Below are 21,659 nucleotides of genomic sequence, written 5' to 3'. Positions count from 1 at the left end.
AGCGAGAAAGGACGCTAGGCGAACAAGAACGAGTATTGATAAGAAACCGCCTATGGAAATAGCACAAAATGACAAGAGCTCTATTGCCTCTCTAGTCTATGGTATTGGATCACGGCACAATGAAGCCTGCTAGCCACCTTATAAAGTTCCACTATACCAACAAAAAGCATCATAAATTTGCCTGGTGTGCGCGAGAAAGCTTCTGTTGCCCTCTAGGTATCTACTAAATTAATGCTACATCAAGAAATTGTGCGACCCCTAAGCTGAACCTGAAAATTGGATTTATATTGAGGAACTGATAGTGGCACTTCCAAGTCAATGTGTACCGTTGGTGATATAACACCTATCAGCGAGGGCTGGAATCTGATGGTGAAAACACATAACTGCCTCAAGCTTAGTTTAGAAACCATAGTGTACTTGCGCCCATCAATTAAGTGAATCCCACAAAGACCGTCTCACAATCAGGCGGCAATATCACGCATGAGATGCTATTGATTTACACGATGTGTATGAATTACTTATAATATTGTAACCTCTACAGTCATTGACGAAATTGGCTTGACCGATACAGACTGAGTAACTCTTCCATGGGCCCGCCGCTTTAGCGTAGTCAATTGTGCCGACTTCAACGATTCCAAGATGGTTTGTACGGGCCCTCGCTTTTTGGACGGTTGGTCCCCCGACGCTCCCATAAGCCCTTCTTTTCCTCTTCTTGCCTCTCGCTTCTTTTAGTAAGTCAGGCTGGCGTCTTCTCCCTGGCTACCGAAACGGCGTCTTCACGTTCTACTTCGACATTCATCACCAGTCTCTGCCTCTACAGTCGTTCTCGAAATCGGCTTGACAGATACACTCTTCGTCACTCTTTTCTGGCCCCACTGCCAAGGCCTTAGCGCAGATCAATCATTGAGCGGGCCGCATCAAATTGATGGACGTCGAAAAAAGCACCTCGTATGATACTGTATCCTGGTATGTAAATTACACGATGCTTACAAGAATAAAATGGAATTCCGTGGAGATGTATTGCGGGGGCTATGTGGTAGGTTGCCTAGCAACTGGCTGCCGGACTTTTTACTAGGCAACTTCAGATTTCCATCTCAACCTGTAGAGCATGGATTGATTCCCTGCGCCAGCCATCATCATTGAGAGGCGTCGCTGGCTTAGCGGTCATCAACAACTTACGTCTGCAACACAGTATCTCGACTAGGGTTCTGTCGTTTGCTTGCGAACAATAGCCTTTCCGGCAGCCGATGGCGTAGGCCTCAACTAATAGTCATTCACCAGAAGTCTGTCTTTACAGTGAACCCAGAAACATGAGACGAAGTTCTCCCATTAGCCATGATGATCATGATGTTCAACAAAGTGAAACGTTAGAGACCTGGGACGATACATCACAATATGCACCAACAGCTGGTTACCTCCGACGTTCACCCACCTACTCGTCCGACATAAGCTGTGCCAACTTTGACTCCACATTTCCCATCGCTCCCACTTCTCTGCAAGAACATACAGTATCCGTTCCTTTCTATCTTTTTGATCGTAAGTGGCGTAGTACTTTCTTCTCCACATACAACATCTGCAAACGAACACTGCAAGGCCCATTACAGTAAAGCCACAAATCACGCTAAAGAGGGTGGAAAGCTCTCAGTCTGGAGGATAAGATGGGCTTCTAGAATCGGCCCTTCCCTTACTCTAGGTATATGACAGATATTAGTTACATGTATGGAGCCCATTGTTTTGTTCTTTTTTTTTTTTTTTTTCATTTAAGGTCGACGCAGCTATCTCCATCAAGAGGCCAAGTACAGTCGCGCTCGGAACCAGATTCATCATTTTGTTCGTTTCTTGTATTTACGCTCACGGTCATGTCTGAGATCTTATTGAGGGATTGGTTGCCCTATCGTGGGTCACAATGATCAGTGGGATTGTTTTTCGACTACAAATTGTCTGCCTTTTACCTTTCTTCTCGATGGCCCCCTCCTCTCAAAGCTCGCTGGGCCGATACCACCTTGCCACTATCTCACGATGCACCTTGTCCTTCCTTATATGTTGGGCCTGGCGTGGCTAGCCAACTCTACCTACATCCCCTACTTGACCAAGGCCAATACGACTAACATTGGTACTCGTCATGTTAAGGGACATCGTTCCGTGGCGTACTTTGTGAACTGGGTATGAGTTTGAACCACATTTACTCCATCACTAAATCAAACTAACTCATCACCGTCAGGGAATCTATGCTCGCAACTTCCAACCTCAAGATATCCCTGCCGAGAAACTAACCCATGTTCTCTACGCATTTGCCAATGCCCGAACCTCTGGTGAGGTGGTCCTGTCGGATACTTGGTCGGACACCGACAAGCACTACTCCACTGATTCATGGACCGATACTGGGAATAATGTCTATGGTTGTGTCAAGGAGCTTTTCCTACTCAAGAAGAAGAATCGAAACCTTAAGGTTCTTTTGTCGATTGGAGGCTGGACGTATTCTTCTAACCTCAGAACGGCCTTTGCAACCGAGGGGGGACGCCAGAATTTTGCTGACGGTTCCGTCGAGCTGCTGAAAGACTTGGGCTTTGACGGTATCGATGTTGATTTTGGAGTGGGTTTGCTAAGTCGTTGACAGTTTTTGATGCTGATATCAGATAGTACCCTGCCAATTACAACGAAGCGGACCAATTTGTTGATACCCTACGCCGTCTTCGTGAGGTATTTCAAGCTTCTCTTATTGATGACTCTGCTAAGCCTATATTTTTTAGGCCTTGGATATGTATAGCTCTGCCAACGCAGATGGTTATCATTTCTTGCTCACCACTGCATCCCCTGCTGGTACGTGTCGTTTCTTTCAAACATTTTAGTTATGCCAACCCAAATACTAGGCCCTGCCAACTACCAGCGAGAGCATCTTGCTCAGATGAATTAGTACCTTGACTTCTGGAACTTGATGGCCTACGATTATACCGGAAGTTGGGACACCTTTGCCGGCCATGATGCCAACCTCCACGCATCCAACAGCAACATAGCCAGCACTCCATTCAACACCGACCAAGCGATCAACTATTACACCTCGCACGGAGTGGCCTCTTACAAGATTGTCCTAGGTATGCCTTTGTACGGCCGAGCTTTCACCGACACCAACGGCCCTGGCCAGTCTTGCAACTGTGTTGGTGGTGGTAGCTGGGAGAATGGTGTGTGGGACTATAAGGGTTTGCCTCAGCCCGGCTGCGCAGTCACAAATTTGGACCAGGAAGCTGCTAGCTACTGCTGCAACTCGGTCTCATGTTTGTTTATTAGTTATGACACCCCTGAGGTTGCGCGTAAGAAGGGTGAATACATCAAGTCCAAGGGTCTTGGTGGTGGTATGTGATAGGAGCTTAGTGGTGACAAGCAAGATGATGACAGTTTGATCACCATGGTATGTTTCATTCATATTCGACATTTGATCATACTAACTTCGAGCTTTGCAGGTTGTAAATACCATTGGAGGTACTGGGGCTCTAGACAAGAGCGAGAATCAGCTTAGCTATCCAGCCTCCAAATATGACAACCTGAAGGCTAGCTTCTGATCATTTTTTATCTTCTTGTGGATATCTAGTCCCTGAGACATACTTTTGCTAACCCATGGAGTGGGAATTTGTGACTTTACATTGTGCGGCTTTCGATCGTAGTATTAGAACTAGTCCAAGGCTTCTCCTGTTTTAACTACAAGAAATGAATATGAGGGTGCGGAAATCTGTTTTCTTGAAATTCATTGAGCAGTTGGAGACGTACGTTCTTCATGGCAAGGTGAGTGGGTTATCACGCCTTCTGCTGGATCCAATTAACTGTGCGAAGTCTTATGCCTCAAACCGCGAACTCCACTGACATTCTCATACCATTTTAGGAGCAGCCTATTGCTACCCTTGAAAACGTCGTGGTGAGTGACCCGTTTCCTCCTGAGCTGAGATAGGACAAGAGGCCCACGCACTACAACGCCTGCTACATCGCGTCTGCCGCCCTTTTCAGACTATCGACGACGGCGTGCCTGAACTTCTGGGGGTCATCCGCACGAAGCGTTCTCCGATGATGTACGACTATATAATCTCTTGTTGCAGATGGGCTCGTCACGCGCTTTTCGCTAAAAACGCACAGTGCACCTTTCCGCGGCGGTTCATGTGACGGCCGGAGAGTGCGAGGAGCCTGAATACAGCATGCATGATTGATGACTGCATTGCTGGAGAGAATTATAAGTGATCTGTGGTTAAGCTGATATGATTACGAGGCTAATTGATCATCTTGTCTCAAGCGTACGCTCTGTGGACTTTATAAACGGGATAAGCTACTCGACCAACTGGATTAGACCTTGCTGACTCGGATCGTACAACAGGAGGTCCCCTCATATTCCCGTCACTTGAGTCGAAAATTTTTTTCTAAGCCTAAGGATGGGTAAAAGAATTGCTGTGCATAATATGACTACTTTAGTCGCTAGGACTGATACCCAAAACAGATCGAGAGTATGCGTAGAAAGTCCGAAAAGGTCGGGCATTATCTTTCCAAATTGCGAAAGGGCCACGGAAAGGTGATAGTCCCTAGAGATCCATCAACCTGAATTGAGTAATTGGAGTTGTAGCCAAGCCACAAACAATGCTTTAATCAAAATTCAACGTATGGCCTGTTGCTAAATTCTGGAGATTGCTTGTTTCCGCGTCAGAAATGCCCAGGCCCTTACCACCAGTTTTGTGATAGGGTGGACGGGCGCCAGCAGCCCTTTCGGCGTCGAAGCGCCAGACTCCACCGCTCTTTTCGCTATCGAGAGTGCTCGATAGATCTAGAACTCGAGAAAGATATTGGAATTCAGGACCTTCGTCCTTCTCATCGACGCGATAAAAGAAGCGACGCTCCCATTCGCGTCCTTCGGCCTTTTCGACTCTGCGTAGTTCGCGCTGGGCACTTTCAATACACCATTTAGCGCGAGAAACAGCATCCATGTCCCCCTGCCTGATGCCGGCAGCAACATTGCTCCAAGCACGGCGGCTCTCATAAAGATCTTGTTTTTCAATGGGTGCCAAAGTGAGCGGAGTTGTTTTGGAATCACGAACCACATATTTGTCAACGACTTCCTTGGTGCGAAGATTGCTGATTGAAAAAGAATCTGACCACTGACCGTCTACCAGATACAGTGGCTTCTTCTTTCCTCCGCTGGCTTCATACAGGCTCGCAGTGAAGCTATTTTTCTTGCTGCTCAGCCATCCCTTGCCCGAATAATCAATCTCCGCAATATAGCCGCTACTGCTGGCGATCATACTTTTCCTCTCTAGCTCCACAAAAGGAGTGCCGTAGAGGAGGGATTTGATACGTAGCCTTGGTAGCGTGATAAGGTAAATCTCTTTCTCGTTGGACCCAGGCGGCGTAAGAGTGTACAAAGCATGGCCGATCTGCTGTATTTGGATTCTGCCCAAGAAAGAAGCTTTCTGAGCATTATATCCTTGCAACTTTGGTTAAACAATTATCTAATTAGCCATAGGCTTAAAAAGCGGTGGGTCTCAAGTGTGACATATGACGAGGCGCTCACCTGAACACCGTGGTTCTCATTTCTGATCGCAAATGCCGTTGCCGGGGGATGATGGCTATGCATGGTAATCAGCATTCACATATATGCAGACGATTCAGCAGAACCCGGAAAAGGTCGGAGGTTGGAGAAGAGCGACCCAGCGGAGGAAAAGCAAGTAAAGGGCGTAAAGGGCAATTGTCAATGGGTACCGGAAAAGGCCTACCTGACTTGTTCACTTATCAAAGAAGTGTCGCCCACATCCGAATCACCGTTTTTCCATTTTCCGATGAACAGCTCGCCTAGGAACGGATTCAGCGGCTTTCTCTCACTCCCGAACTTCTCACTGCGGCTGCAGTATTGCTGATGCAGTGTGCTGAGAAACCACTTGAGGACCTGTAGAGCACGTTTTTCGCTGTCTGCTTCCTTGGCCGGTTGAACGAACAGGGCAGGCTGTCCGGCCCAGTAGGCGGAATACTCGACGAGAGAAGTTGACGAAAGGATGAATGGAGGAGCAGTTAAAGATGATAATTCGCCTTTGAATGTGGCCACCAGCTGAGAATCGTTACCATGTGAATACATCTAAGAGCGGATGCCCACCTTTAGAAAACTCGACCAAGAGCGACGTTTTTGGTCGGAACTCTGGCTGCACGGTGGTGTTGTCGACGACATTTTCCGGAGTAAAAAGAAAGAAATAGCATCACAGCTACTGGAACTTTTAGATTTTCGGATTGTAATGGTAAAGAAAGCTAAGGGATGGCCATCGGGTTGATGGTAACAGAGCAGGTGACAGAGCAGGTGACGTCACAAACGTCTTTTGCATGCTTCGTAAAATGTGTTGGGATTATCAGACTACTATATATCACCATTGAATGCCAGGACCCCTGGGTAGTGGTGCGATTCTAAACTCAGATAACGGCTTCTTAAAAACCCCCCTCATATGATATGATATTCGAAATCAGATTTACCTTAGTTCTCTCACACAATATTTCCCAGTGCCCCACTTGAAGCGCGCTAGGTCACATTAAGGCAGCCTATCGGCCCACCTAGCTTTATGAAATGTGTCGGTAAAAATGGAAAATATTCTTACTAACGTTATTTGTTACATTGTACACCCACTTCCCAATGCAACAACTGCTGAATCAGCATAAGTTATAGGAGTCCCTTCCATTTACTATCAGATAGTACAGTAAGTTAGAGTTCGAAAACAGCTCTACACGGCGAGTGACGTTCTTGTCGCCTTCATCATCCAGACTGAGGATGGTTCGTAGATCGGTAATGCTGTCCCCAAGGAAGTTTCTTTTACTCTCTCTGCGCCCTTGTAGGACAGTATCGGAAAGAGAGACTCGGGTTCCACCTTTAAGTTTCTTGGAGTAATTCAGGTCCCACAACGGTCCGACGAGACTACGGCTACTACGTCTTCCCTTCAAAATTCCCATATTGCGGACTGCGACGGTTCAGCGCGTCGAGCACGTCGCTATGGGTGCTGTATCAACCGTGGAATCACATGCGTTCAGCATGTCGTGCACATTCAATCCGCTTCGTTGCCGGCCACCGGATGTGCAGGTCCGGGTTGGTGTCGCACTCGACTGAGGTGGCACATTGCTCTGTTGAGATGGCAAAGGTACCGGGTGAGGTTGCGTGGGCGGAAAGGGCGAGCCATGCGTTGAGGACGAATTGCGGCTATCGTGGGCCGGTCGAGGGGGATAACTGTAAGGGCTCGGCGCGGTATGGGTCTGGTATCCGGGGTCCGCCCCAGCGGAAGTGATGGGAGCCAGATTGGTTGGATGGGGATACTCAAAACCTAAGTTAAAGCTTCGGCGGTGTCTCTGGGCAATCATAGCATTAGATCGGTCCTATCTCTTGCCGTCAGTGAGGGGGAATGGCTGCCTCACCGGGTTGAGCATGGCTGACGCAAGGAGTGGCGGGGCACCATCCATTGGGGTTCGACCGTCCTGGTAGGACAAGTCTTGGGGCGGTGACAGGGGGTCTCAGGACCTTGCGGCTGCTGCTGAGGGGGTAGTGGCTGCCCATGAGCGCGCCACAGGCTCTGCGGTCCATCGCTGGCCCCTGACTCTCCTGGTCCAGGTGCAGCGGGTCCATTCAGTCCATTTCGTAAATGGGGATAGACAGCGTGCGCGGGCACAAAGGCTTGTGTTTGCGAATAAACTGGAGTGAAAATGCAACTATGGTTTGAGCGAATACAGTTGATGCACCGCCCATCTGCAGAGGTTTCGAACCCAGAACAGCGGATCTAAGTAAGTGTAATCAGCGCACAATTACTCCGGGGTTGGTGGCAAGGTTCTCCCGTACCTTGCGATGCCGACAGTGCCGACAGGCAATTGCCGTTCGCTGTCGCGGAGCTGCTGCTTTGTAAAAGCCATGCGGTGCTTGAGCTGACGCCTGTGCATGACGGCGGAACGTCCTCGGCGGCGGAAGAAGATGATAAAGGCCCTGCCCTTGATGCGCGTTGATTGCAGCCATGTTTGGCAGAGGCAGATGCTGTGGAGTCGGATATTGCAAAGAACGATATCGCGGAGGATACTGCTGCGGACTAGAGTCCGGTGGCGCGTACTGTGAAAAAGGGAGGAGATATTGGTGATAGCCTCGTTCAAGCTCCAGCGGCTTACGGTAGGACGAGAGCTCGTACTGCGGAGTTATAATTAACGACCATGAGACCCCGCAAAGCACCTTAAGACTGCAGGACGCACATACAGGATGGGGACTCAGCTCATACGGCCGATTCCGCTGGAAGGGGCCTTTTTCCTGCCGAACTGGGCCATCACCATTTGGATTAACCTTTTGGCTAGCGTCGCGGTTGTTGAAATCGCTCATTTATGAATACGGGGAGAAGAACTGCGAGATGAGTTAAGCATGCAAAGATGTGAATTGACTGTTAATGAGAGAGATATCAAAACACAGACAAACTCAGCACAAGCGGTCAAGAAGGGGAGATGCGATAAGACGCGCAGATGCAATGGTGTCTATACAATGTTTGACATCATCAATGTGGCAGATGGCTTCACCAAGGTTCAGGGTTGCATGGATGAGTCGTGCCATGGCATTACTGTATCAATATCCGAGCGGCCGTTGTTCGCTGCGTAACCGGGACGAACCGCACGGACGCAACCGGCCCATCGGGCATGGTTCATTTTGCATGGCGGTCAAATCAGGTCAGGGGGACGATCCCCTCGCCATTATGGACGCTGATTGGTCGGTTCTCTTGCTAAGAAACTCTTGTCGGCTCTTTGCGCTCTCTTCCGATTGCTGCTCTGATGGTTTCTCTCCTTCCTTCTCTGGCCTTCCTTTTCTTGTCAGGCTTATTGCATACCACATTCATATTTTCGCCTCTGCTGCTTCTTTTTCCCGGCGTCCGGTGATCCTCGTCTGTGCTACTCTCTTACAGCCATAGAACTTTCGGCGAAAGCATCTTGTGCGCACATACACGTCTTGCACATCTGCGCTGCCTATATGATTCATCGTCCGCGGTATTTTCTCACTGCTCCCATATTTCTTTGTCTCGTGAAATAAGGAATGAGCCCCTTGATTAATTCGATATTTTGTCCTCCGGAATTCCTAGTGATGCCATCTCTCCCTGCGCAAAGAACTGGAAACGTCTATCCCCTGTCCCGGCCAGGGACTCGGCTATACCCGGAGGGTATGTTCGGTCTCTGATATTCTATTCTCTGACAATCTCTTGCATCGGCACTCTAGCGTTAAGTGGAACCTTAACTGGAGAAGCGAAAAATTCCGTGTCCCAGAAACCGGGAGTGGATGCATAGTTGCCTAGCTTGGCAAAAGCTAGCAAGAATCCCAACGCGCTTCTAGGTCTCTAGGCTGTGCGGGCCCCTGGGCTGTCTGGACGGGCTTTCTGGCGGCGGCTACTGACGAACATAGATAGCCAAAAAAAGGCAGCCTGGGGGGATCGGTAAGTACCAGAAATGACGTATCATGCTCAAATGTGTTACACTCAGGTCAACCTAGAGCTAATCAGACATGAAAGTGAGGCAGCCGTGTGCAATTGATCGGCACTTCTGCAACCTGCGTTGACCGAGCAGAAAGGACGTGGGATATTGTCCAGTTGTCTCCCCAAAGCAAGCATTGAGCGGCAAGGGTAAGTAATGTGGCGTTGTTGTAATACAGCTAATGATGCTTTTGGGCCTTACTGCCCACTACTCCGATCAAGCTCCTGATTCTTGCGCTTAGCCTCCTGACCTTTGAGCGGATGGTGTAGCGAAGTATAACGGGAACATTTGACTTGAACTGCAAGGGTTAGTGTGGGCTAGCCTGAGAACTTTGCAATTTAAGTTGATACCTTCAGTGTATTGAACACACCCGAGAGGGAACGCACTCCTTTGCGCGCAAATGCGCAAGAGTTATGCCTCTATTTAACTACGGCCTCTATTTAATTACGGCCTCTATTTAACTACGCTGTTATCTGTTGTGGTTAGATCGCCCTTTTGACGTGTCAACATTAGCTGCTACCTTTTGCACATTTCAGCCGCATTGATATGCGTTGTATTTATAGTCACAAATTAGGTACAGTGGCTGCCGTTTCCATCTTTTGCGTAGAAAATACAAGAGGCGCTCTTTTAAACTGGCAAATCTCCGTGTAATGTTAGGTTAAGTCGTGTCGACGTACATCGTAGGCTCAATTTCACAGTTACACAAAGTCTGTCAAGTCGCCAAAAGCCTCGGATAAAGCGAGTTGGCAGGGCAAGGGGCCAAAGGAGCTAAAGTCCAGGGGGATATGCACTGTCGTTGGGGCAGGACACGGAAGCCCCTGGCGCGAAATCAATGACGATGAAGGAGCGCAGGGATAGAAGAGAGATTCCTGATGAGAAGGGAAAACCCTGATCGAATGTTGGTTGTTCATATTCGCAAGCCATATTTGATGGGTTCTACTACTCGTTGACAAATTCTGACCTATCCGCTCAAAAGAAGGCCTCCTATCAACTTGTCCATTGCTCTCATGGTGTTGTGGGTCCACAGCATTGAAGAGGTTGGGTAGTTTTTCCTTCGAGACAGAAATACTAATATTCCTCTCTTGAAATGTGATTAGCTTCGATTATACGGTCAGTTGCAGGGACCTACCAGTTAAGCTCTCTAGAAACTTTTCCTCCGCGTCCCTAACGGCGTACAACTCGTCCAAAAGTAGTGATCGTTCCATCGGACTAATGAGCCGTCTAGTGGGTTGCTCTGCGAGCTTCAATTTTTGTGCTGTTATTCCGTGACTGAGACGCAGTTCGCAAAGAATGTGGACAAGAAGTGCGATGCGCTCTATTTGAAGGTTAGTCAAGTTGGGAGCAGAGAGAAGGTCTTCCTACCAGCTTTACAGTAAGGTGGTGATCAGGCTCTCGGTGGGTCACCCCAGGTGGCCACCACGGTGGCTTGGTTTCTTCGGGGCTCATTTGCTGTGTTATGCCCGCCAGTCTTGCGTCCGTTGTAAGGATATTGAACTTGTTTGCGCGGCTCAACAACTTTCACATAGGCTTTAGCGATAACCCGGCAATTCGTTCGCTGCTAATTTTGGAAGACTCTTTCGTAGTACCGACGAAGGAACGTGCTATTACTGACTGGGATCAAGGCTGGGTAAGGACCCGTGTTGAGACCCTGAATCCCTACCGTCTCCCCGCACTGTAAAGTTGTCTTTGGTTGGGGTGGCGCAGGTTGGGTAGAGCATCCTTGAACGATGATAATGTCGACTTTGTCCCTATCTCTTTCAGCTTTTCGAAGGTTTCGGAAGCTTGCATTACATGGGGCATGGCTTTGCGGAAAAGGGTTTGCGGCAGGCCAGAATGGATGATAAGCCTAACCCCTGATTCTGCCACCGCTTTTAGAAACCTCGCCGTAACTTGCACAGAAAGAATATCCTCGCGACTGTCGCAGAGGGAGGGTGATATCTCGCGGCGAAGGTTTCCATCGCGGTCAATATACATAACGGCAAAATGCCGAAGAGACATTCCATTGTGCCAACATTTCCTCGACGTGCTTGCTGATTTTATTTGGTCAGTCATCAATTCCTTGGTTGGCCGCAGAACCGATGGAAACGATACGGCAAAAACATCGACCATTCAGATCTAGAAACATGTCATTTGGAGCCCGACTTAGAATGAAGAGCTTTTGTGGTCGTCATAAGAATATTTACAGGAACCTCTCAAAAACAGATGAGGACAAGGCAAGGGGCTGCTCGAAAGAAAGAGCGGAGGGCCTATACTGTAACCTATAACTTTTATGATACATCGGCTCGGCAGCAAGTGCCTGGATTAAGATGTTTACGCAAGAATGAATACAAAATGCATACACTTAGTGTGAATATAATGATCAAATGACTACTGAAAATCTACTATACCAAATACAGCTGTGATCTGACTGGATGTGCTTTACCAAGGTGCCTTAGACGAGTAATAACATAACACATTTTGGAAATCTACGTGGTACTAGAAATATTTGACCGTTTGGATAGAGAACACTCAAACCCCGCTGCCGAACTGCCCCTGACGATGTGGTTGGACAAAAAGCGCTGGCCTCAGGAATGAAGTGCGACGCTGTTGTCATGCCACAAAATTCGTGGCTTGGGCATGGAAATGGGCCGCAATAGGGCATCTAAGCCTTGGGCTACTGTATAAAAGCATTAGTTCACGTTAGAGAGGGATCTGGAGCCGCGAGATCCAATCAGATGATGCCAAGGAGCAGACCGGCTTGCTAGCTGGTCCAGCAACTTTATTTTCTTGATATTTTTTCCATGGCCCCCACCGTGAACCTTGTAAGCCCATCCTTTCCCCAACAGCGTTCTAGGTATTCTACATTCACTGAACTATTAGGGGTCACGCCTTCAAGGTACTATCACTATCTTGCTAAGAACTCCCCCATCACCGTAATGTTATCGCCGACTCACAGCATATATATTAAGGCAGATTTTGAAAGCGGTGGGTTCTTTATGACGGCAATCAGGTGCCATTTTTTTCTCATAGGAATTGTTAGCAATTACACGTCTGCAAGGCTGATGCGGGACAAAGTCCAGTTATATATTATCAAGATGGAACACTAATGAATCATCCACATTAGGCGATTTCCTATATCTTCCCGTACCAGACTGCATAGTGAGTTCTTCCTGATAACGTCCACTCTGACTCTTTGAAGGTCGCAGGGCCAAAGCCCATAGACGCTCTAGATGTTTATATTATCTCAATCTTTGCCTTTTTGGTCTGGTCACAAATAGTGAATGCGCTTCCTCCTGAATCGTCTTTGACAGACGAAAGTATATGAACTGTAGGTCTACCAAACTCAGAATCACTTAATGAACGCCATGAAGCTATAGGCCTTTGCAGCTTATACGTAGATAAGTATAGTATATTGATGAGAGAGTACGCCTAAAGCAGCTAGGACTCAATCACCTGGGATAAATATAGCGTACAATGTGCTATCCGAATATTTAATGCCTGTCCGGTTCCTCTAGTTGGCAGACCTTGAGGGCCTGCACTTTTTAGATGGGCCTTCCAGTAACAAGGAGCTCCCCAGAAATGAGAACGCCGGGTCAAGTGCGTTCCCCTTTACGCGGCGATGACGTACATCTGACTTTCTTTCTCGCATGAAGCATTTACTGTCGTTCGCTTACAAAGTAATCTTCTACAAACCAACCCTCTAGCGAGACTAGACGCAAAAGACAAAAGATAAAGGATGACGGGCCGCAATTTCACACGTCATAATTTCTCTGTTGCGTGGACCCCGGATTTCTAAGGGCAAGTGGCTGTGGTGACCGTATGTCTGGTTTACTGTGTGATCCATGGACGTATTAACTAAAGTAGTTCTCCAGGGTGTTCAGTAAGTATTGGTAAAGGTAAGGCATATCTTGCTAGGATATGATTCGAGTATCCAAATGGTCTTACCCTGATCGGCTAGAGGTAACCGCCCAACTTTTTGCTCCATGGAATCAAACAGATCGTCGTCGTTGCAAGAAGCTACGACAAATCTATACTGCGCGCGAAGATCGAAATCATCGAGAAGGAATTATCTGCGGTGAACAGGATGTCCCTGTACAGTATGCTCCATGCGACTAGGCGATAGCACCGATGTTCAAGCTGTAAAAAAGAAGACGGACCGTGTTCATATTTTGTATGCATGCAATGTAGGTAGGTTCGCAACTACAAGTTCTCGGCTATTTCGATGAGCGGTATCCAATCTAGGACTTGGAATTCCATATGAATATAAGCTGTCACCACAAGACGATTGAGTATTTGCCACCAACTGCGTGTTAAGAGATATAAGAGGGCTATATAGAGTGTATATCAAGTATATCGTAGCTGCGCCGGGTTTCCAATAAGGAACCATATGCGCGTTTAAGCACAGAGAAAAGTCCTATATCAAGCGGTACTAGAAGTTGATCACATATCTGCTGGTTTATAGAGACTGGTAATCGCGTTTCGCAAATTCGGTCGAATTAAGGTGTGAGATAGCCACCGCGTCTATCGAGGATTAGTAGCGATATTTCCAGCGTGTACGCAAAATTGTAAGTGGAATAAAAAGCTTCTAGAGCCTGTGAAGGCCGATCTTGTCGGTAGTTGTGAAGAAAATGTTGAAAACAAAGGAATGGGTGGTCGTATGGTCCGATTGTCAGGGATCCACCTAGACCGTGCCGTAACCATGATGAGTCTTCGGAATCGACCCGGATGTCCTCAGTCAATCACGTCATGGGCTCTTAGGACCTAGCATATGTGACATCTGTTAATAATTATGTGATACCTTCATCAATCAGATATCAGACAAAGGTTTGGGGGATAATGGTCCTTTTCATGGGAGCCTTATCTGAGTCTCTTCAAGATTCAGTTTTCAGTGATGTCGACACATGCAATTTGGTTCCATACTGTTTCATACCCATTTCTGTTGCTTTTGTCCATTTATTCTTTACCTGACGAACGCGTTCAGCACTGCTAAGTAGTTTTAAATCTTACAGTAGTCTAGCCGTTTGCCGGTCTGGAATTGCCAATCTGGGAAGTTTATCGGACCAAGATTGCACCAAACAGACTAAAGTTTGTGTCTTGAGCTGGGCTTTTCTCACGAGAATTTGGGGTGCGCATGCTGGCATCCACGGAAGCCTTCCTTTTGGGAAACGGGGAACAGACAAGCAAATGTGAGCTAGCCGACAGATTCAGGACCTGAAGATTGGTGGTGCTGAGCTTCGCATGCACGGGAACAGGCCAGGCTCCTTGGCGCTCTTGTGAGATCTTCTCCGTTATGCTTAATTCGAGCGGAGCAGATTACATGAGTCATATGAGAGCTCGCGCGAACTTTCTTCATGCCCGCCCTTGCACATAAAAGACCGGCGCTGTCCTCGAGATTCTTATGGACAGGTCTACTTCTTGATTAGCCAGGCCAGAGAAATTCGAGAGTCGTAAAAACCGGGGGATGGCTATGTTTGCTTCTATCATTACGTGCAGGTTAGTATAAGTGGCCAAGTCCCACATACGTATACGGTTGGAGCGCTCACTACGACTGCACTGGTGTGGGTGTAGCTTTTCGAGGCGCGTTAAACTGGAATTTCAGGCTAAAACCCAATATTATCGTGATACTAGTGGTGACGTAAGATTTCACTGAGTGGCGTGAAGCGTGCATTAGATCTTACAACACAAATTCTTCTGACGCCTCACGCCTCTGGTAGGTTGCGTGGTGGAAGCTGAGTATACTAACCGAAAGTAACCGGAGCGCTCTAACTAACTGCAGTGTAATTAATAAGCGTGGCGCAATATTATAAAGGTAAGTAGGAATGGCTTCATGAGGAGAATCCCTTCGTTCGGTACTTTAACCTAGCTCTTGTCTGAAGGACTGCACCCTTTAGCGCTGCGTCCCGCTAACAATTCCCTACGCGCGCCAGTTCGAAATGTCCCTTGAGACAAGTCGTAGCAGGGCCGTCTTCGTCGGGGTATCTGCTGCCTGGGTGCTCGCCACCGTTGTCGTCTGTGCCCGTCTCATCCGGGCATTCGGATTCATCAAGCGCCGTTCGTTGGAAGACTGCATAATCCTCTTAGCATGGGTAAGTGTTACGGAGGTTAATGAAACCGATCAGAGTGCATTGACGAGGTCCTAGATACTCGCATTTGGGGTGAATTTTGCAGTCGACTTCGGAACCTTTAAAGGTCTCGGGTACCATCAAGAGCTCATCACCACCGAATGGGCTTCACAGCTGGTGAAGTCAGAGTACGTTGCACTAATTCTCTTTAACCCTGCCTTGATGGCCACAGAGAGTGCTATCCTCCTCCTCTATATTAACATCTCGAGAGGCCAGAAGTTCCTACGTGTGGGCTCCTGGATAACACTGGTTCTAGCCAATGTCCGCGGAGTCTTAATAACATTTTTGACCGCTTTCCAGTGTAGTCCGGTGGTGGCTGCATTTGACCCTTCGATCGAAGACGCAACCTGCTTCTCAATAGAGAAGATCTATATAGCTTCAGCACCAGTCAATATCGCAATCGATCTCGCCATCCTTGTCCTGCCGATCCCGGCGCTGACAAGCCTGTCTCTGCCGCTGGTGCGAAAGGCAATAGTCATCCTGGCTTTCATTCTTGGGGTTATATTTATCACGGTAATCGACGTCGCGCGGATCTATTACTTGCAGCTGGCAGCCACCAATCTTAGCCAAATACAGAGTACCAAACTGGCCACAAACCGGGAGTTCTCCTATAATGCGAGCATGGCTCTGCTATGGTCCGCCGCCCACATCAATGTCGGCATAGTCGGTGCATGCATGCCCACTCTGGGGCCCTTATTTGCCCTCCTAGCGCGGAACGCGTTGTTGAAGATCTGGGAGACCCGCAGATTCGTCCAACGTTCGTCGTCGACGGTGGAGCTCCCACAGCTACAGAACCCGCGTCAGGCGAGTCCTTCAATACCTGGCACAGCTACCCCTGCACAGTTACAGTTAAGAGCCTCGACGCAGCCAGCTGCCGAACCGTGCACAGAGGATCTACAGCCCTCATGCAATGGGGAAGTCGCTATGAATTTTGGGTCTATACCGCCGGGCTTGTCAGATTTCGGGTTCGTTAATCTGCGTGAGCCAGAATGCATACTTGATATGCGCAGCTTTAAATCCACAAAGTACTGCTTCTTTGTTTGCATCCTTCTTTTCTTGGTTGTCTTTCTCGAAGTGCTGCTTTTTTCGGTTGCCGGCTTAGCCCCGGTGGTGCGCAACCGGATTCAGACAATTGGCATCACATCAGCCACGTACGGGGGAATTGCTCTTGCACCTACCCTAGGTTACCGTATCGTGTGTGATGTAGGATTTAAAGCTACGTTCCTCACGTCTTTGGGTCTTTGCTGCGTTGGGACATTGATGTTTTGGCCTTCTGCTGCACTGCTTTGCTATCCGTCCTATCTTGTCTCCACTGCTATTGTTGGGATGGCGGCAGGCTTACTGGACTTGACGGCTAACACTTTCCTTGTGCTCTGCGGACCACCGTGTTACGCTGAAGTTCGAGTGTTGTTTGGTCAAGGTGTGGAAGCAATCGCTGGGACCATAGGCAATGTGCTCAGTGAGAAGGTTATTTTTCAGAATATAGGCAGCGACCAAAGCTTGATCGCTGTCCAATGGACCTACCTAGCCATTTCTGTTTTCGTTGTCTTACTTGGCATTTTCTATTACTACCTCCCTCTGCCCGAAGTAACCGATTCGCAGCTGCGAGCTTGGCATGCAACACTTCCGCTGGATGATACACGACGCTTCTTTGGCAGAATTCCTTCCATCGTCGCTACGACGGCTATAGCTACTCTGTCAGTGACATGTGCAACCGGGGCAGTGGTCTGTCTCCGCGGAAATGTCGATTATCTCTTATCTAGCATTTCTGGCAGCACTGGTACATCTCCAGTTCTTAAGACTGCCAACTTTCAAATAGTTGTTACGGCTATCGATGCTGTCGGGTTGTTCTTTGCGGCCTTGCTATGTCTGTTCATACCACCGCGCGTTGTCCTGCTTGCAGACTATGTGTGCGCTATTGTATGCTCTGCGCTTATTGTGACGTTCAACTGGCCTTCCGCAGGTTCGCTCCAGGCAATGACATTTGCTTTATCGCTATTCCTGTGGCCGCTTCCAAACTTCGTAGTGGCCATAGCGTTACGTGGTATTGGCAAGTGGACCAAACGCTCCGCCTGTCTCATCTATGTCGGAGTTGGCCTTGGAGGATGTATCTTCCCCTTCGTCATGTGGGCGGCTACACAGTCACACTTCGTCCAATACTCATTTAGTGTCATTGTCGCGCTCTTCTCTACCGGGACTCTCTTTCCGGTCTACCTCGTCTTGGTTCCTGACACGCAAGTTCCGTGGAGAGCGCCATGTTGGAGAGCCTTGTGAGGACCTTTAGACCCATACCCTGACCGTCTATTGCCGACAAACTGTCACAAGAATGATGATACCGGAATCCGGACACGGATTCATGTGACGTCGCTGTGAGCCTCCAATCAATTGAAGGGCGTGCTAGAAGTACTAAGGCAGAAAGCGCGGCTGACGCAGAGCCACGACCGGGCACTATAACTGGGAGTTTTTTTGGCTGAACGCAACGTTGGAGGCCGCACTGAAAGATAGTTTTCGATCTATCGCCAGCCGTATCTTCAATATCCAAGAACATCGGCTCTTAGAGAGATTATGGGACAATGAATCGGTGGCTCTAATTCTGATATTAGATGGCTGCTCTTTGGCAACTACAACGAGCCTGACCAGTTCGAGATCAACGATTAATACCCTCATACTACATGTCACGGGGCTGTTGATGTTACCACTACGTGACAGATTGCATTTGCGGAAACATTTTACATGTAAAGCCATTGCATAATATCGAAGATAACCTCGCAGTCTGACAAATCCGACCAAAAATGAGAGAATTTCCTAACAGGTATGGTACCGGATATACATCTAGGATCAACTAAGAACCCATTAGATCTTCATGCATACGAGTGACTTGTATGCCTTCCTGCTGCGTTTGCCACTGCTGGGACATATTTTTAGCGAAGTACTATTAGCTTTGAAGACAGATGGGTCGCAGATTCGCCCAACTAAGAATCTACCATTCAACGCCATCACCCTCAACATTATCGAGAATATCCTGATTCCTGGGAACGTTGTATATCACTGAACTTTGCCGTAGCGGAACTTATAGACCACTTCGTCGTTCATCTTGGAGACCGATGAGTGTCATATTTCCCAGGGTCCAGGGCGAGTAGATCTGCTCACACAAGGCACGGACCAACAGCCTCGAGGATCGGTGGGCGGGTGCTCATCAAGCAACGTTAATAGAACGTGAGCGACTGCTCCTTTGCGAGCTAAAATAAGAATACCTCCTTCTAGTTTCTGTACCAAGCATCTTTGCGTGACCTGGGAGGAGTAAAATATTGGTTTCTCCGGACCAATCCGCAAGCAACGCCAAGGAGGTCGTCCACATTGCTCAACTGTACTTTTCTGCAGCAGTCGAAAGTTTTTTGAACAGAGGTGAAGACGAAGAGCTTTCCAGGCAGCGGCTAAAGCTGCTTAGGCATATATTCGTTATTGCCTCTGCAAAAATTTTCTCAACATCTGAAACTTCGCAATAAGATTGGCTGTATTTTAGAAGATTGCATAAAGACTGCATACAGAATAAGTCCCGGTGTCATCAACAGAATTGCTACACAGGGTCTTTCACTGTGTCATTTACATAGCAGAGTAACCAAAAGCCTCGAGAATGACGGGCCAGAAGATACTTTAGGAGAGTCTTGAAGACCCATAAGACGTGATACGGCTGCCCGTGCCGTGTGCACACCGTAGCTTGTGTCCACACAAGTTCGCCATGGAACCTCGACAAAAGGCCCAACCAGAGCGAGGTTTACGACTGATTTTGGGTTAATGCAAGGGCGATCTTCGAGGGATCTGGTCAATAATGTCGAGCTCATCCTTGGCATGGCGCGTGGTATGGTAATAGAACGCTGTAAAAATTCTGTGGCCATTTCGCCAGAGGGACCCAGATAATGTAGGATTTCGGACATGACTTCTGCACCGGAACAAAAAAGCATGTTCTTTTTGACATGCTCGCCTTCGTTTTCGGGACGTAGAGCAAAGCCCCAGAGTATACGGACGTTTTGCGGCTGTTGAGCAAACACGGGCTGGACAGGGAGACAAAGCCTCAAGCCCCAGTTACTATTCTTCATGAAAATTATTGCACCAGACTGAGATGTGCACTGCGACGAAGACTGAAGAAATTCGACGAATCCGATATCTCCGGTGGTAACAGTGAAGGATACCACCATAGATTCGGATTTGCGTGTGCAGAAGGTGTAAGGGTTGCCATAGTCAGGATATTTATTTCCAGCTTCCAACCATAGTGCCCAATTTGCGTCGAGATTATCGCTTGCTTGAACTGAATTCCAAGCTGGCGGGAGATCATTTGTTCCAATTGCAGAACCTGACACAGTTGAGCCCGGTGTAGCAATGACGATATCGCTATGGCCTAGAGATTTTTTGAAATCAAATCCGTGCTGAGAAACGGCTAGCTGCCTGATTGTATGATAATCCTGGTTGACCGTGGTTTCGACATTCCTTATTTTGATGCCGAACTGAAAATCCACGCCCTGGCTCTGGAGAAAAAGATATAATGGAAGATAAATAGCCTCGTATTGATAATGGCCAGTCAGATCCAGGCAGCTCAAAATACTTAAGCTGTGGAAGTCGGATAAATATTGCCTAACAGCACGCCTGAATTCTAGGGCACTGTGCCAGGGCTGAAAACCGAACCTGATAGATTCGCATACCTGGAGTCAACCGGGGAAAACCAATGCGCTAGGTCGTGCAATTACTCACTGTGTCGACCAGATCATCCAAAATGTGCTTTGAAAGAAGCTTTCTCGAAAATAATTGCGGATCTCCTTTTTTTGCAGGCTTTTCTCCTCTTTAATAAGGAGACGCATCAAACGTATCCTGTGAATCCACCGCATATTCAGCGACTTCGTAGGCAAATGTTTTAAAGCTCCTTCATTTTGAGTGATAAAACAGGTGCCTTCTTTTCCATTGATGGCGAGTTGTTCCTCTTTTTCTTGGATGTCACGGAGATAAGAGCGGCCTTCTGCCAATGCGGACGGAACCATATCGAGAAGCTCTGTCAACTCCGAACCAATGGGAACAGGGAGGCACCCTGCAAATTGATCGTAACCTTCATGTGAATTACCTGGTTGATGTACTATTTGCTGCAAGGACAAGTGTTCATCCAGGATGTGTACAGCAGAAGGACGTAAATGAGCATGCTTTATCAGATAAACAGCTGACGCTAGAGAGGCAGTTCCGCTTCCAAGGATCCAGGCCTCAGTTGTTTCTGGCAAGCGACGATTGGAAGGTTCCGAGCTACTCATGAAGCGTTTCTAGTTGGCGAAGCAGATCCAAGTTGGTGCTGGTGGAAGACTGGTGGTTGTACAAATGTCGAACATCGAAAGGCAGGACACGCCCGCCCATGTAACTGCCCATATACCAGCACAGTCATAAGTAATATGGTGGCGATACTTGAGTCAAGTCTTTCGGTCATAGGCGTCTAGATACCGTTCGGTTCAGCCACCCGTAGCTACCGTCACTTCTGTGGAAAACTATGGTTCGCTTCCATATGTAAGGGTCCTCTAGCGGGGAAAGAAATCAGGAAAGAGACGAAAAGTAACAGATACTGAGTATCGAACGTTTTTCTTTCATGTTGAGTAGAATACATCTCGATTGATACCCAGACCTCTTAACATAGCTAGGTGCAAAGGGCGGTCGGTATCGATGACATCATCACTAACGACACCTTGTGCAAGCGATCCCGGTGCATTACTCTTCTCAGCCGATAATCTCTAAGTCTGGAATATATTATACGGTCGGGAATTTGCCACGTAATTAGCGTCCGAGTATATTAAGATTAACGGCTACGAGAACCGGATAGACACAACAAAAAGGATCCAAAGGGTACAGGGCGCAACCGAGCAACTGTTAACTTGTAAATGGACTTGAATGCTGCAAATACGGTATCCAAATGAAACCACTTCGATTCTTTGGTTAATTGAACGTTGATGTTCCCTCTTTCCAGAAGTCCGTTTCCTTCTAGATGCAAGAACCGCGCAACCAGATCCAAGCCTGCCTTCAACCTAGATTAGGGCCTATAGGTCACCT

General features: G+C 47.9%; 6 protein-coding genes across 6 annotated transcripts; 1 reads left to right on the top strand and 5 right to left on the bottom strand.

Moving 5' to 3' along the window:
- Window positions 1-4,619: 4,619 nt before the first annotated feature.
- Window positions 4,620-6,190, bottom strand: N7446_007319 (OSBP family protein; the record flags this gene model as incomplete). The annotated part of the gene is given in 4 exon segments (XM_058516065.1): window positions 4,620-5,462; window positions 5,543-5,597; window positions 5,745-6,100; window positions 6,119-6,190. The coding sequence occupies 4 exon segments, from the start codon at window positions 6,188-6,190 to the stop codon at window positions 4,620-4,622; spliced, it is 1,326 nt and encodes a 441-aa protein (XP_058373243.1).
- Window positions 6,191-6,975: 785 nt separating this feature from the next.
- Window positions 6,976-7,621, bottom strand: N7446_007318 (uncharacterized protein; the record flags this gene model as incomplete). Its single annotated transcript, XM_058516064.1, has 2 exons — window positions 6,976-7,322; window positions 7,414-7,621. 2 exons carry the CDS (start codon window positions 7,619-7,621, stop codon window positions 6,976-6,978), a joined length of 555 nt encoding a protein of 184 aa, XP_058373242.1.
- N7446_007317 (uncharacterized protein) lies at window positions 7,622-8,353 on the bottom strand (the record flags this gene model as incomplete). The annotated part of the gene is made up of 3 exons (XM_058516063.1): window positions 7,622-7,772; window positions 7,832-8,167; window positions 8,256-8,353. The coding sequence occupies 3 exons, from the start codon at window positions 8,351-8,353 to the stop codon at window positions 7,622-7,624; spliced, it is 585 nt and encodes a 194-aa protein (XP_058373241.1).
- Window positions 8,354-10,586: 2,233 nt separating this feature from the next.
- Window positions 10,587-11,283, bottom strand: N7446_007316 (uncharacterized protein; the record flags this gene model as incomplete). Its single annotated transcript, XM_058516062.1, is given in 4 exon segments — window positions 10,587-10,798; window positions 10,888-11,038; window positions 11,057-11,155; window positions 11,275-11,283. 4 exon segments carry the CDS (start codon window positions 11,281-11,283, stop codon window positions 10,587-10,589), a joined length of 471 nt encoding a protein of 156 aa, XP_058373240.1.
- A 4,112-nt stretch (window positions 11,284-15,395) lies between these two features.
- Window positions 15,396-17,858, top strand: N7446_007315 (uncharacterized protein; the record flags this gene model as incomplete). The annotated part of the gene is made up of 2 exons (XM_058516061.1): window positions 15,396-15,548; window positions 15,603-17,858. The coding sequence occupies 2 exons, from the start codon at window positions 15,396-15,398 to the stop codon at window positions 17,856-17,858; spliced, it is 2,409 nt and encodes an 802-aa protein (XP_058373239.1).
- Window positions 17,859-19,183: 1,325 nt separating this feature from the next.
- On the bottom strand, window positions 19,184-20,614 carry N7446_007314 (uncharacterized protein; the record flags this gene model as incomplete). The annotated part of the gene is made up of 2 exons (XM_058516060.1): window positions 19,184-20,189; window positions 20,331-20,614. 2 exons carry the CDS (start codon window positions 20,612-20,614, stop codon window positions 19,184-19,186), a joined length of 1,290 nt encoding a protein of 429 aa, XP_058373238.1.
- Window positions 20,615-21,659: the final 1,045 nt, after the last annotated feature.

This window comes from Penicillium canescens (assembly GCF_028828765.1).
Source record: "Penicillium canescens strain IBT 15451 chromosome Unknown utg000004l_segment0_segment0, whole genome shotgun sequence".
Taxonomy (NCBI): Eukaryota; Fungi; Ascomycota; class Eurotiomycetes; order Eurotiales; family Aspergillaceae; genus Penicillium; species Penicillium canescens.
This window is presented reverse-complemented; position numbering and strand designations above follow the sequence as displayed.